A 16,101-nucleotide genomic window follows, 5' to 3' on the forward strand; every position below is an offset into this window, starting at 1 on the left:
GACTACAATAACCACACTAATCATTCTGCACCTCAAATTCTTTCTCCCTGTTTTCTCTCCCTTCTTCCCTCATTCTTCCATTTCATCTTGGCTTCATTGTTATCAACAGCATCATTTCCTGGAAGGAGATGGGCAGTGCTCCAAATGAAAAGAGCTTATCCTAATAGGCTACTACACTTTGTGGGTTTTATAACATGTTCTTCTTTATTATGCCTGTAGGAAGACTTAAATATGAGTGTAAATTCTGAAAAGAAGGCACTGCATCACATATCATGTGGTCAGTTGTCAAGCTAATCCTGAATGTCTTTGAGGCACTAATGAAATGTATTTACTCTTTTCATTAGGGGTAGGAAAGTCTATCAAGAGCCTAAGTCACTGAAATCTGAATATAACATGGAGCTTCCTCCCTGTTTTTCTACTTTCTTGGGAAGTATCTATACCACCAGGAAATTTTACACACTTTGGTTGCCTGAGGCAGCAAATTCTTCTTCTGCACTATCTGAGCTGAATAATATTAAGAAGTTAAAGGACACTTCTCTTTATTTATATACTCTTGAGTTATGGAAAATGAAAATAGTACCAGAAAAACTGAATTCAAGCTTTTTCATTGGGAAATATTATGGTCTTTTTATAATAAACCCTTAGACATGGCTGCCATAAACTATCTGTTATCTGGCATTCAGTAAACCAGAAAGGGATCTTACCTGCTGCTTTTCTGAATTTATATTGTTATGTCATGACAAGATATTCTTATAATTCCAACCTGTCATGTCATTTGAATTATCAAAGGTTAAAATAGCTCATGCAGTTAGTACTAAAAAAAATCCATTCTTTACATACATAGTGTCTCAAAGAACAAGAATTCTTAGTTAATCTAGACACCTTATTCTCAAATTGTGTTAAATTATTACCTCCATAGGACTTATTGCCAAAAATGACTATGGTTCAAATCTCAGCTTTGTTCCTTACTAAAGGAATAAACAAGTCACTTATTCTCTCAGACTAGAGAATAAATAAGTGGTAAAAATTAATAAAAAATAGTGGTAAGGATTAAATAAAGTTCTAATACATGTTTATGCTATTATTAGCACATACTAAGTACTCAATAAATATTTATTGAATTAATGCCTTCAAATTCTCACATAATTTTCAGAATAGAAATATTGTCAATTTTAAAGAAAAATATGTAAAAAGATTAATTCAATGACAGTTAACATGAATAAAATAGTTTTCTGGCTTTCAGAATAAAAAAGGAGCTTTGATCTAAAATACAACAAAATTTATAAACCATTGCTTTTCTTTTTTATAAGTAGGCGCTCTAAAAAAATAAATATCTTATAATGTCATGTATTTTACCTGCTATGTTGCTTTGATTTCTGCTCAGAGACACAATCATTGGATTTAAAGAGGAGACATATGTAAATGCTCTGGGAAGAACTGCAGAATGATCCCCTCTGATAACAGTCACATTCACACTGTATTCATCTTTCCCCTGAAAAATAGATTTTTAAAATCCAATCTCAGTTCGATTTGAGAAAAAAAGAAATCCATATGGATTTCTATTTTAAAAGGTTCTATTTTAAAGGTTAATAAAGTTGTCAATAAGAGGTATATTTGTGACTTTTAACACACACACTCTCTCTCTCTTTCTCTCTCTCAAAGCAAGAGAGAGATTAGGCAATTTCTGTGCAGAAGATATGCAGAAGGATCTACTCTCAAAGGTAAATAAGAATGATTGTCAACTAACACATCAAATGTGTTAGCAATTTCAAATAAATATTTATACCTAGCTAAACTATCAATCAAGCATCCAAGTGCTTTCAGACACTATTTATTACTCATTCTTTCTGAATTTTCTTTTGTAGCATATTTTTTTAATTTATGACCTCACAGATAAATATAACCAAAAAAAGAAAAAAGAAGAAGAAGAGATATAAACTCAAAGAAACAGTAAACCTAACCAGAAAAGTAATCAACCAAAGTACTGGAGTGAACTCTATAGAATAACCTAGAAAATAACCAACCTAGATTGACACAGGAAAACAAGAAAGCTTCAAAGAAAATAAGTAACTGGTATGATGAGATTTTTTTAAAAAGAGAGTATATTTCTATGGTAAGGAAAAAAACAGGAACTCTAGGAAAAAAACATCAAAATACCAAAAAAAATTCTATGGTTCTGTCAGCATCATTTAAAATAATTAAAATGTATACATGCTATATCGATTAAGCAAATTAAGTTGCTAGAATTCAAAATAATTTATTGTTTCAAAAATGAGGACTAGAAGAAGGAAGAAAAGCAGGTAGGAGAACATTATGGCTTATTTTCCTTTGAGCCTTTGTATATATGACTTTGATCAAACTCACAAGTTTGCTTTTTAATGTGTATCCACTCTTATAAAGGAAATCCAAACAGTACAAATTCTACTCATTCAAATGGTAAATATATATTAAAAAATATATTAATGAGATAATTCCCAGGGTTGTCCAAAATGCCCCAAATCAGATGCTTGCACAGTGATGGTGGGAATATAAACTGAAAAGGAATTTTAAGCAACTGAATACTAGATACCAAAAGCTTTAGAATTTAGATTACTTTATGGGGGGGGGGGGTGGGCAGGGAAGTGTGCTAAAAAATTATAGTTTTTTAAGATGATCAAAATTTCACTATTTATAATAGAGAAAAATCTAGAAATTTTCTACATGCCCAACAATAGGAAAGAGTTAAACAAATTAAAATACAGTGTACTGGAATTTGCATGTAGTTTACATATAAAAGCCAACTTTTCATAATATTCAAGGAACTGGATAAGATAAAATTTCAGAACCAGGGATAAAAGGATATTCTTAATCCTACTTCCTACAGATCTTTGTTCAGTAGACAGACACCTTTGGGGATCATGGGTGTGCTAGGTGTGTTGACCCCCCACCATCAACCCTAAATAGAAATCCAACTGCAGCTGTGAGTGACTCACCGACTGTACCAGGAAAGACCCCCAACTCCCTTAATGGGTCATGACAGAGCACTACCAAAATGAAAACCAGATCTCAGGGACTTGCTTTCAATGGAAAAGAAAGAGGCAGGAGTCTACTGGAAAGATACTTCATAGGAATCAGGCATTCTACAAGACCGAGTTCCAGGATTCACATCCATGCAAAAAACAAAATTGCTGGTGAACACTAAGTTCTTTGTCATTTGCTTAAGAAAGAAGAGAAGTTATAGGATGTTTAAATTTTGCAAACTACTACCATAATGTGTACCCAATAAAAATATATTTATTCTGTGGCACTAATATTCACTGAACATGTAGAATAGAACTGTCTGGATTCTCTTATTATTAAAAGAATTAACAGATGTTAAATAGAAACACTATCGGTGGGATCAATTTTCCCCCTTCATAGCAAAATAGACAATATAAATAACATAAGCAAACTCTTATGATGAGAAGTTATTTTTAGTTAATTTAATTGTAAGCAGTTTTAACTGAAAACCTTCTTTAAATAATGGTTGTTCACCCAAAGAAAGGGAAATGCCCAAAAGAAGATTCCACTTACCCTGGGTGGAACTTTGCACTGAATTCTTTGAGAATTACTTGTGGTGATGTTGATGTCACAGGACTTAGATCCAAATAACACCAGGCTAACACCTTCCAAACTAGAGCCTCGGATGGTGGCCCAGAGCCCTCCTGTAACAAAACCAGCATTTTCATACGGGATCCACAGGCATATAGGCAGACAAAAATTAATTATCAGAAGAGAAAGAAAGTGAAATTAAATTATGAAATTCTTTAGTCAAAATACAAGGCCATGCTCAAACTACAGAAAAAGACTGAGTTGAAATATAGAAATTACAATACACACAGAAATATTGGCCAGAGGGCAGAAAGTAGTAGCAATGAATCCTGAAGATCTTCAAGAATAAAACATAAGGATGCACTATTGCTACAAGTCAGAGAAGTACACAGTCTCTGAAAAGTTTTTCTGTCCTAGATTCGAAAATATCATCAAAATATCATTCCTGCCAATCCTGTAAAACTTATTGTTTTCCTGAGAAACCAAGTATAAGAGAGCATCATGGTCAAGAGAGCAGTAGGCTCAGAGTCAAGATCACAGAATATTCTGCCACTTAAAGCAGGTCATTTGTAGTATTGTCCCTCAGCTCACTGGCTCTCACTTTCCTCATTTTTAAATGATGGCATTAGCTCTACTGATTTTGATTTAATACCACATGTACTAGGTTCTAGTCACCATGATGGTATAGAAATGACTGGTGCTATCACCCACTGCCATCAGGAGTTCTCTGCCAGCCACTGAAAAGCAGCCACAGACACTCCCCCCTCCTCACGGCAGAGGTTGGTAAGAAGAGAGATGATGCCAGTCCTACTGATATCGTGGGAAAGGGTCTTATTTGGAGAAGCAGGCCTTGGTCCAGCTGATGAATAGAAAACCCTCTTATTATTCAGAATGGAAATGATTCAGTTCTGACTTCTACCTAGAAGGTGATTCAAGAGAGTATTGAAGGCCACCAAATAGACATGTGTACTCATTGAGAGTGAGGAGGAGGGCAGGGGCCAGAAGCATGTCAGAGAGAGAAAGGGAAGTCACACAACCTGAAGAAAACCCTTGGCAACAAGGTGACTGGGTGGAATAATATCCTGAGGTTAAATATGTAGCTTGTCCTGAAGAATCAGAGCAAGACCACAATACACTTTTAAATGAGAATAAAATAGAAGGAAAAGGCAATCTACAAGAGCAACATAAAAGAGACAATATGTGGAAATAAACTTGATGAGAAAAACAAAAGAAGATGAAAAATATAAAGAAACTTTATAATTCTACTGAAAAAAAAATTTTAATGGGTAGATTAAAACTTAGGTAAGAAAATTAAAATAAATTAATAGAGAGAGTAAATATACAATCTCTCTAAACAAAAGCACCAATGCAATTCCAGTAAAAGTTCTTTTTAGAATTTTCACTTAAATTATAAAATCTACTTCAGAATGTCAATGAAAAATAAAAATAGGTTGAGAGCAAATTTCAAAAGTAAGAATAAAGATATCTTCTTCTAGGCATTAAAATATCTTGAAAAAATATATAATCAAAAGCTAATAACAGAGCATGCTTAGACAGCTCCATGGAATGGAATAAAATAGGAGTCCAGTAAGAAACTCAGATAAATATGTGGCTATAGGATACGAAAAATATGACATTTCACATAAGTGTGAAACATACGGACTATTTATTCAGTAAATTTTTAAAAATGGTTAACACTGAAAAAATTAAATCTGATTTTGTACCTCACTCACATCCTTCACAAAAATATATTCCAAATTTATCAAATATTCAAACACATAAGAGAAAGCACCAAAAAACCTAGGAGGAAATAGAATTTTAATTTTCACATAACTTCAGAGATTGAACGCTCATCTTAAGTATTTTATAAACTCCTACGCCATAAAAAGAAGATCTAACTTATTACATTAAAATTAGAGCTATTTAGTCAGGTACATTGGTACATTCCTGTAATCCCAGCTACTCAGGAGGCTTAGGCAGGAAGATCACAAAATAAAGCCCATCCTGAGCAATATAGCAAGATTCTGTCTCAAAATAATTTTTTTTAATGTTTAAATTGACTGAGGCTTTAGCTCAAGGGTAGAACACTTATATGTGTGAGCCTTAGGTTCAATCCTCAGTACCACAAAGTATATGTAGAGATGTATGTGTGTGTGTATATATATATATATACACACACATTTTACATATTTTATTTGTCTCTTATTTTCTATTTTTTGCAATTCATAAATGTGATATATATATAATAAAAATAAAATAAAATCACTAAGAAAGAACAATAATTCAAGTAGAAAATATGAGCTAAGGAAATGGACAGTTCATTACAAAAGAATATATAGTGCCTCTTAAACACACTAAAAATTATTCAATTTCTGCTGCTTTTTTTCCTAAAAACTTGATAAAAACCAAAAAGACTGGAAACATATATCATGCTGTATAAAAAGCGTAACTCAAGTGTAAGAGCTACTAGTCTAAGATCTAACCTAATGTAAGAGCTGAACTATAAAAAGAAAACACAGGCATAAACCTTTGTAACACTGGATTAGGCAATGATATCATAGATATAGTGCCAAAAACAAAACCAACAACAACAAATATGAAATGGATTTCACCAAAATTAAAAACTTTTTTAGGGCTGGGGATGTGGCTCAATAGTTGAGCACTTGCTGCATGAATAAGATCCTGGGTTCAATCCAGCACCACAAAAAGAAGAAAAAAGAAACAAACACTTTGTGCCTCAAATAACACTATTTAAAAAGTTTAAAAAAAAAACTCCACGTGATAGAAGGAAATATTTTTAAATCATACACCTGATAAAAGTTAGTATCTAGAATATATATATATATATATATATATATATATATATATATATATATATTAAAAACCTATAACTCAACAATAAAATGAAAAAAAAACAACTTTTAGTATTGGCAAAGGATTTGAGCAATCATTTCTCTAACAAAGTTACACAGTGGCCCATCAGTACTTGAAAAGATGCTAAATATCAGTAGGAAATGCAAACATCAGTAGAAAAATGCAGATCAAACCACAATGAACTGCCACTTCACATCCATTAAGATGGCTACTATAAAAAGTAAACAGAAGCAAAAACAGAAAATGACAAGTGTTGGTGATCTGTAGCCTAGTGGGAATGGGAATTCATGCAGACATTTTGCAAAGAGTTGGGTAGGTCCTCAAGAAATGAAACAAAGTCACCATATGGCAATCTCATCCCCAAATATATGCCCAAAAGAACTGAAAATATGTATTCCCATAAATCCTTGTCAGAGAAGTATTATTTCTAACAGCCCAAAAGTACTGAAAACCATTGAATTGTACGCTTTTAAAATGTGAATTTTGGAGTAATATTGGCCAAAACATATTGTTATATTGTATGCATTACAAATGTGTAACAACAAATCACACCATTATGTGCAACTGTAATGCACCCATAAAAATGTGATAAACCAAAAAAAAAGGTGAATTTTGTTGTGTGGGAATTATGTCTTAATTTTTCAAGTTCAAAGAAAGAACACTTGGAGTAAAAAACTAGAGCAAATCTACTTGTATATGGCCTGAATGAAAGCCAACATTACCTCTTTTCTTGGATAATAGTAATAGCTTTCAGGCTCATCTTTGCCTTCCTGTAGTATTGTTTTATACAGCAACCTAAGTTAGATCATGTCACTTAGAATCCTCCATTGGCTCTTATCTTATGCAGAATAAGAGCTAACCTCCTGTCATAGTCCCATAGGGCATATGATCTGCTCCTGGTCATCTACCCCACTTTCCTCACTCCATCTAGTCCAGACTCAGCAACCTCCTTGTCCTTGAAACAAGCCAAGCTCATTCTAACTCAAGGCACCTTTGAGGTTTCTTTTGCTTCAAGTTCTCTCCCCCAAGATTTCCTCGGGACTCATTCCTGCACTGCATCCCTGTCTCCACTCTCCAGAGTTATCCACTCCATTCCTCCAATGCCAATGACCATGGTAGCACACAAACCCCTCCATCACTCTTCATCCCATTCCCTTCTTGATTTTTCTCCTATATATTTACTACCATCTCCCAAAAAGAGGGGGTTTTGCTTTTATTTGCTATATCCCTGGCATTAATATTGCCTGGCATATTAGAGCTAAGTCGATTTTTGTCATCCTGATCATTGTTGAAGGCAGTCATTGAGGAGGTGACACTTTCCATTCTTCAATGAGAGCTGAGATCCCTCACAAGGGCACTTGCATAAGCAGAAGGCCAATCTACCCAGCACAACAGGGGACCAAGGGAGTATGTAAGTCACAATCAAGATTGTGCTCAAAAATCTTTTTGAGGGCACTTCAGCATATGGGGAAGTGGTGATTCTGAATATTATGGATGACATGATATATATTCATTACATACTCGGGTCTTCTTTTGTTCTTTTCTCATAGTCCTCCATGTGGTGTTCTTTAAAGCACCTCTAGCACAGTTCTCAAACTGTATTATTCATAGAGATTGTCTGAGGAGCCTTTAAAAATACACTTCAGTTCAGGAGGTCTGGGACAGGCCTGAGGCTCCATGCTTCTAACAAGCTCCCAGATGATCCCAATACTGCTGGTCCAGGACCACCCTTTCAGTACCAATTGGTACTGAAATACAGTACATACCGTACTGCCATTACAGTACAGGACTCTGTACTGGGTGGCACAGTTAGTGTTGTGTGCGTGACTAACATAGGCTAATGCTTCGTAGGTTGGCAGAGAAAGTTTAAACACAGGACCCAGGATGCAGCCTCTCTCTCTTCCTCCATTACCTGTAGTCTTAATAAAAGTAAATTTGCACCCAACTAGTATTTATCCCTTCTCAGAGTTTTCCACCTTTTGATGCATGACCCACCCCCCACCCCAGACCTTTAAATCCCTTCACTATGTATCATTGGTACAACATCCCTGGTACAGTGACCAACTGATTTCCTGGGACCGATATTTAACACTCAAAGTTCTGCATCCTAGTTTAAAAACTCAAAATCTTGCATCCTGAGAACCTACTCCATCCCAGGAAAACTGGGACATTTAGCCACCCTCCTGATGCCAGGCACTCTGTGTACGGAACTGAGCCACCCATTGCACATATGGTGTCTACAAACTAGTGGGGAGAGATGAAGAGAGTTGGCGTGACTTGAACTGCAAAATTAACTTTGTAATAAAATCACAATCCCTTATAAATCTAGTGGGAAGACCTATATACCCTAAACTCAAGCTAGCAATTATTGGATCAATATGGAATATGATCTTTCACTCTGAGTACCACATGTCATCTGGGTCCTTCCTAAAATAAGAGCTTTCTCTGTTTTATGTGCAGAGAAGAAGTGGGGTGGCCCTTGTGATTTACTCTTCTAGGCCAAGTAGTGTCAGAAACAAACTGTTCCTTTGAACAATGAGTTCATGGCCAAAATACACTGCTTTAAAATGTATTCTAAGCTACAAGCCTCTGGTCACCAGAACAAACAATAAGAAAAATCCAAAGCATTAAGGAAAGGAGTTTTATGCGCCAAAATTTTTACATCAGCAAACATAAGCATGAGTATTCCTGAGATTCTTACAATCCAACTGGGTTGTTTTTAACTGGTAGTGTCCCCTAGAAAGTAGCAAGTCGTGGGGAAATCTCTCATTTTCCATGGAACTAAGACCCAGTTCATGGGGCAGATATTAACAAGACTCACTGCCCTCTGGATCCTTACTACTCAAACAGGAGTTTGCCTTGTACACTAGCCAAGTGTATATCAGTTAACACAAATTTGTGAAATATCAGCAATGCACAAAGTTCCTAGTGGACAAGTTCTATACTTCACATCTCTTGAATGATTTTACTGTTAAAGGGGCTTTCCCAACTGTTAACTCATTTCCTCTGACACAAGGCTAGCTAGCCTATAAGTGAAGCATCATTAGTGGTTGTACTGGTAAGGCCGTGACAGTATGGCACATAAAGGCAGCAAGGAGACTTCATGTCGGAGAGCTCTGGTTTGCTCACTGGCTCTTCCTCTTTCCCTGTGAAGCCTTGGCCAAAACACTTTCCTCTTAGAACCAGCATTGTCTCATCTGAAGAATGTGGACAATCATTCCATGGGGGGTGGGGGGGCAGGTATAGCCTTTAAGATGTGTGACTACTCAAAAGAAGTACCTGATAAATAATATTGTTGCTGTCATCATCATTATTAGGAAACTAAATCCCTTGGTATTAACTGCAGTTTCTAAGCTCACACATCTGACTTGAGATAGTGCAAAATCCCAGGAATGTTCTGGTTCCTAATCCAACATTGTTCCCACTAGGCCAATGGACTCAGTGACTGGGTGACTTAACTCATTATGCTTGACACCAAAGCCAACCTACACTATGTTACAAAGGAGTTCACTTAAGGGCTTAAGGGTCTGTTGCTAATTAGCAGAAATGTATAGGAACATAAAGCTGTAAATTACGGTGTATATGGAATTTACTACACTGTAGGATTACATTTAGCATTCTGACTAGAAAGCTAGCTTCAGAGAGTCAGATGCATTGCAAGGCCCAGATTACCAATCTCTGCAGCTCTGGAAGGCTCCACAGCATCAAGCCTGGGTCTCACGTACAGGAAGAGGCCTTCTCCACTGGCATTGACGGCAAGACCAGAGGGTCTCACCAACACTGAGATTGGATGTACTCCGACTGGCAGCAGGTCTGACTGACACACTACATTCGTTTGATTTGAGAAAATAACTTTGCAACTCATTTTGTTCACCGTAACCTGTAAAGACTGGGAATCATCAGAGAAACCAGTTCCAGTAATATAAACCAGTAGCTTGATGTCACCATCTGAAAAGAGGAAAGAAATTTAAAAATTAAAAAAAAAATCATCTCTAAGTGATATCACTCTCTCACATCAAATTTTTATTCTCTTTCATTTTTCCCTCCTAAAATTCAGAGAGTCAAATGCTGACTCAACCACGACAACTGCATTTTTCACTGTAGCACACAGACTCCATCTTAAATTTTCTCAAACTAGTAATGAGAGGCCACTACTTAATTAAAAAAATCAAAATGAATATTTCAAAATAAGAGACAAAAAAAAACATTTAGGTTATCAAAAAAATTGCTTCCTTCTCAAATAATAAACATATTCCTTAGATGGACCTCAAGATGGACCTTCTGCTTCATAATTCACTCTCTACTTACTGAACTAATGCACCTTCTATCCCTCAGCACCAGCTACATGGCCTCTAAATAAAATCACTGAGTCTAAGATTCATGACTGTCTCAGTGCCAAGTCACAAATCATACCAAGGGAATACCACACAGAATGGATGCTGGGAGTTGACTCTTGGAGGTATTGGAAAGAACAGGAACCTGGGCAATGAGCTGGTATGTCATTCACTCGTACAACCACCTGAAACAAAGTAAAAGAAGTTAAAACAACGTGGACAGTTCATACACACAAGAATAGCCATAAAGTACTTATGAAGATTTCCCAAATTAAAATATGCTAATGATTCACTTATTCCCATTTCTTTCTTCTATTTTCCCAGTAATAAGCCTAAAACCTAAAATTGTAATGAATGGCACAAAACACGTTAAGTGTTCTTAAATTTATGGTAGAAAGACTTAAATTCATGTTTACAGTTAAATATGCTATTTTTTTTAAAAGATGGAGGTCTCACTATGATTTCCAAGCTGGTCACAAACTCAAGAGATCCTTGTGCTTCAGCTTCCTGAGTAGGTGGGACTTTGGGTACTTACCACCACCCACAGCTGAATATGCTAAATCTTTAGTAAATTTCTTCTGCATACAAAAGTAAATGTCATAAATGCAAGCTGCATAGACTGCTAATCAATCTATTTCAACTGGGTACTACTCACTCATGTAAAAAAAACCTTTCTTTGAGAATAAATGCCAAAGAAATAGACATTTTCCTTCCACCTTCACTTCATGAACTGCTGCCTGCACCTCAGGAACCCATCTACTCTCACCTGAGTGTGCTGGTTGGCAGTGGCCAGCATGTCTCCAAACACAGGTCCAAGAAAAACTCCACCATCAAAAACCACGCGAGTGGTTACCAGAGGATTCATCCCAGTCAGACTTTGATCAGACACCTGAGACAGTTAAATTTCTGATAAGTTCTTCCATAGAATAGAAATGTATTCTTGATTAAAACAAATGATAAGAGGTTTTTCACATTCTGTTTGAGATATTCAGATAGCTAGAGAATAAAGTTGAATTGACAAAGAATTAAAATCTAGAAACCTTCAGTAGTAATAGCTAATGAAATCCCAGTAGATTAGAAAAATACTTATTTAAAAATGAGACATTCAAAAAGAGACATAACCAACCAATCTTCTACATCTTGTGATATTTTCCTTCTATATTTTTCTCTATTTTCTGTGTTTGCAATCCAAAATACTAAAATGAAATGTAAGAAAACAGTGCTTTGAGATAAGAGCACTTTTTCCATCTCCTCTCCATGGTTTTGTTTGAAAACCAGATGACCCTTAATACCATATAACTGGAATAAAATTTCATCATGGGCTTTATTTTATAATAACCAAATGCTAGATGTTCATTAGATTATTTTTTTAATCCTAAATATGCAAGAGCATCTGGTTTTGTCATTATCCAAAGACAGCAAATCCTTCTCTAAACTTCCTTCTGTTCTACCATCTGCCTCCATGAAAATCTAAGTCAATCACATCTGCTTAAATTATCCAATAACAGATGTGGAATTATTGAACGACGGACACTGACCAACAACTTCTCTATTACAGAGAGTTAGGAAAGAGACATTGAGTCTAAATTGTTCAAGAGGAACACGAAGTGCAAAATATTTGTTGAAAGCTTCCAGAAAGAAAGCATAGGATCCCTTGCTTGAATATTCCAACAAAATAATAATCCATGAGAGTTTTAATTCATATAATTCTGATTCTCTTGTTTTTGTTTTGTTTTGTTTTTTACAAAATTTCCCTAAGGCACCAAATTCACAGCACCCAACGTGATATCATACATACTCTGATAAAATTGGGCAAATCCCCAATCTGGGTGGACCACGAAAGGGTCCATACATGTTCATAGCAAGAGTTTAGATCCTCCTTCACAATGAAATCACTGACATTGAGGTATCTGGAGGTGAAGTTATCAGCATAGTCCTGTAAGAGTTTTTGAAGGTGCCTTGCAGAAATGTGCACAGGGACATCTGTAAGGGAAGTTTAGGGCATAGAAAACACAAGTCTGGTTAATTCATCTTGCAGGGTCTCATCATCAAGGATGCCTACTAAATTTTCAGGAGACCTTCCAATTCAAAATATAGCTTCAAGAGAACTTTCAGCCTTAGCTGAAACATTTTTCCCAGTGCAAACTCAAGTAGATGCCCACTTTTTATGTTGTAATATCTTCCATCAGAATCATATCAAATAGCAGGCAGAGAACACAGTTTATCAGACAAAACAGTCTCGACTGTCAAGTAGAAACATAAGCTCCAGACATCTATAGAAAGGCTGAAAGTCTAATTAAACATCGGGTTTTCCCTGGAAAATTTTAGCTGGCCCTGTGAACAGAGAAAAGTTGGCCACTTTTCACAGGGAGTGGGGGAGGCATACGGCAGCTGACACCCATAAAAACTTAGCCAACCCAGCTGAGGAATGTTGGCATTTAACTTCAGTTTCTCTATTAGAATTTTCTTTAAGCCCAACCACCTGCTTCCCCATTCCACATCCCCACAGAGAAATAACAAAGCTCTGTTTGAACCCTGCTTCATGCTTTACCAAAAGTTTCCATTTCATTAGCTGCTTCCAGCAGCCCTGTGAGGTGGATCACTTGGGTACTGATGCCTACTTCAGAGATGAAGAAAATGAAAACTAACCATATTCACAAGCTTGCCAACCTGATGAGAGAGGTTTAGATTAAAACACAGGGTGCCTTGTACTGACGCAAGAGCCTTCCTCTTGAATTCCACACCGCCCTGAAGGGTTAATAAAATGCCATTTTCCTTCTGTTCCTTCAGTGGGCAAAACTATCTCATCATTGGAAAAAAAATCATTTTTCTACATTGAAACATAATTTCAGGCCCATCACCATTTCAAAATGCCAGGTGAAATCTGACTTCCCCTGGTTGTTTTGCAGGCAGCAATGTGAGGAACATCAGCAACAGAACAGGACAGGACAGCAGAAAGGACTCTCTCGAATAATCTCTCTTGTTTGTGAAAAGTAAAGGTAGGTATGGGACATCACGGCAGTGGAACACTGCAGGCACTTGTTCATGCATCAGATAATGACCAGCGGGCCCTCAACTGTTCCTAAGTTGCCGGATTTCAGTAAAAACACTCTCGTGTTCCTCCCACTCAAGAAGATCCTTTGCAAGCTGAGTGTCTCTGCTCCGGCAGGAGATTTTTGAGCCATGGACCAAATTTTATCCAGTCTCTCTTGATTTTTTTCCTGAGCCTCCCTTTTGGTTCTTCATACTTCTATCAAATAAGTAACATACTGTTATCACTTTTAATTCTTATCTGTTGTGAAACATGATTTAAAAGCACTATCCTAATTGCATCTGCAATTTCTTTCCACAATTGTTATGACCATTAAAATACTCAAGAACCCATGGTGTCACCATTAGGTTAACTCTAAAGGACACTGCTATCAAGGAACTTGGCCTAGGAGGCTCTAGAGAGAAGAGGACTGATCTGAGACTCAAATACACAGGTTCTCATCCAGACCCTGTCATCGACTACTTATCTGTATGATCTTTGGGTGTGCCTCAGTGTAGCTGGCTGAACAGTGGCCCCCAACAGATATGCCAATGCTCTAACACCCTGAACATATTAATGTTACCTTACAAGGGGAAGGAATGAATATTATCATGTGGCAAAAGACTTGGTTAAATAAAGGTCTTGAGAGGAATTTATCCTGGATTATCTAGGTAGGCTCCAAATGTAATTCTATATATTCTTATAAGAAAGAGCAGGGGAAGTTTTGAGACCAGAGAGGAAGAGGCAGTGGCAGCATGACCACAAAGTTGGAGTAATATATCCACAGCTCAGGAACGCCAATGTCCACCAAAAACTAGAAGAGTCAGGAAAGGGGTCCTCGCCTAGAACCTGCTGTGGAGAGTGTGGGCCTGCAATAACTTGATCTTGAGCTTCTGGATTCCAAAACTAGAAGAGAAGAAATTTCTGTAGTGTTAAGTCCCTCAGTTTGTAATAATTTATTGTGACAATTCCAGGAAGCAAATCCACTCAATTTCCATATCTACAAAATTTAAAAGTTGGGGTTGTATAAACAGTAAGTCCCTTTCCACATCTTTAATTTTAAGAAGGCCATTTTCAGACATGAGACAAACAAAACAGCTTTGAGACTATCAGACTATCTGACGATTCACAGGACGTGTTTGTCTGAGAGGAGAGATAGAAATGGGAGGTCTTGCACCCCCAAATTGCCCCCTTTACCAGGAATCTCTGTGTTAGGAAGTTGGATGCGAAAATGTCCTCCCAAAGGTGGACTTGTCCTCTGTAGTCTCTGTGCTGTCACATGGACGGGTCCAGATCCTTCTGTTTCTTCAGTGGGCACAGAGCTGCAGCATGTCAGAAGCAAAGCATTAACCACATAGCCTTCAAGACGTGCCAATTCACATAGAACACTGCTCCATCTCAAAGACCAGTTAGTTCATCACCCATGGTCCCAGCCAAAGGAGCCCAAGCTCCCATATGTTGAGCATCCCTCTTCCACCACAGCAAGAAAAGTGCAATATAAACATTAGAATTCTTTAAGAGCATTCCACCCTTCACCCAACACTAATTCTAGGAGCAGAGAACAGCGAATGACTTCAGTCACCACAAAGTTGAAAGAGAACTTGGTTTTCTCTAGTCTCATGTACATATTCAAACAAAAAGCCAGTGTGCTCTGGTCCACAGGTGCTGCCTCACCTAGTATCCCCAGCTGAAGCACGGTCAGTCACTCCAGCTAGCCCAGTTCTTATATAACTCCTATCTACAGACTACGCACCCAATCCTGATTTTATTTTTATTTTATTTGGGGGGATACTGGGGATTGAATTCAGGGACACTCAACTACTGAGCCACATCCACAGCCCTATTTTGTATTTTATTTAGAGACAAGGTCTCACTGAGTTGCTTAGTACCTCACTTTTGCTGAGGCTGGCTTTGAACTCGAGATCCTCCTGCTGAGCCCCTGCGATTACAGGTGTGCACCACCATGGCTAATCCAATCCTGCTTTTTAATATGACAGATTGGTTCAATAAATTGTGACACATCGTGAAATGGAACACTATTTAGCTAGTGCTCTGGTCTGAAAATATGTGTCCCCACAAATCACATGTTGAAATCCTAATACCCAAGGTGATGCTATTGGGAAGTGGAAACTTTATGGAAGTGATTAGGTCACAGGGTGCAGCCCTCATGCATGGGAATAGTGATCTTACAGAATAGGCCCAGAGAGATGTTCCTTTCTTCCACCAAGAGAGAACATGATGAGGTGTTATCTATGAACCGGGAAGAAAACCCTAACCAGACACTGAACCTGT

General features: G+C 37.1%; 1 protein-coding gene across 1 annotated transcript in view; it reads right to left on the reverse strand.

Moving 5' to 3' along the window:
- PKHD1 (PKHD1 ciliary IPT domain containing fibrocystin/polyductin) overlaps positions 1-16,101 on the reverse strand; it is a gene marked incomplete at its 5' end in the record, with an annotated part of 435,617 nt that overhangs the window by 380,180 nt on the left and 39,336 nt on the right. The window contains 7 exons of the mRNA XM_081295270.1: positions 1,357-1,492; positions 3,553-3,683; positions 10,117-10,392; positions 10,858-10,963; positions 11,545-11,667; positions 12,577-12,761; positions 15,007-15,131. Coding sequence (XP_081151396.1) covers positions 1,357-1,492; positions 3,553-3,683; positions 10,117-10,392; positions 10,858-10,963; positions 11,545-11,667; positions 12,577-12,761; positions 15,007-15,131 — 1,082 coding nt within the window. The remainder of the gene's footprint in view (positions 1-1,356; positions 1,493-3,552; positions 3,684-10,116; positions 10,393-10,857; positions 10,964-11,544; positions 11,668-12,576; positions 12,762-15,006; positions 15,132-16,101) is intronic.

Source organism: Spermophilus citellus (genome assembly GCF_964194105.1).
Source record: "Spermophilus citellus genome assembly, chromosome: 5".
Classification (NCBI taxonomy): domain Eukaryota; kingdom Metazoa; phylum Chordata; class Mammalia; order Rodentia; family Sciuridae; genus Spermophilus; species Spermophilus citellus.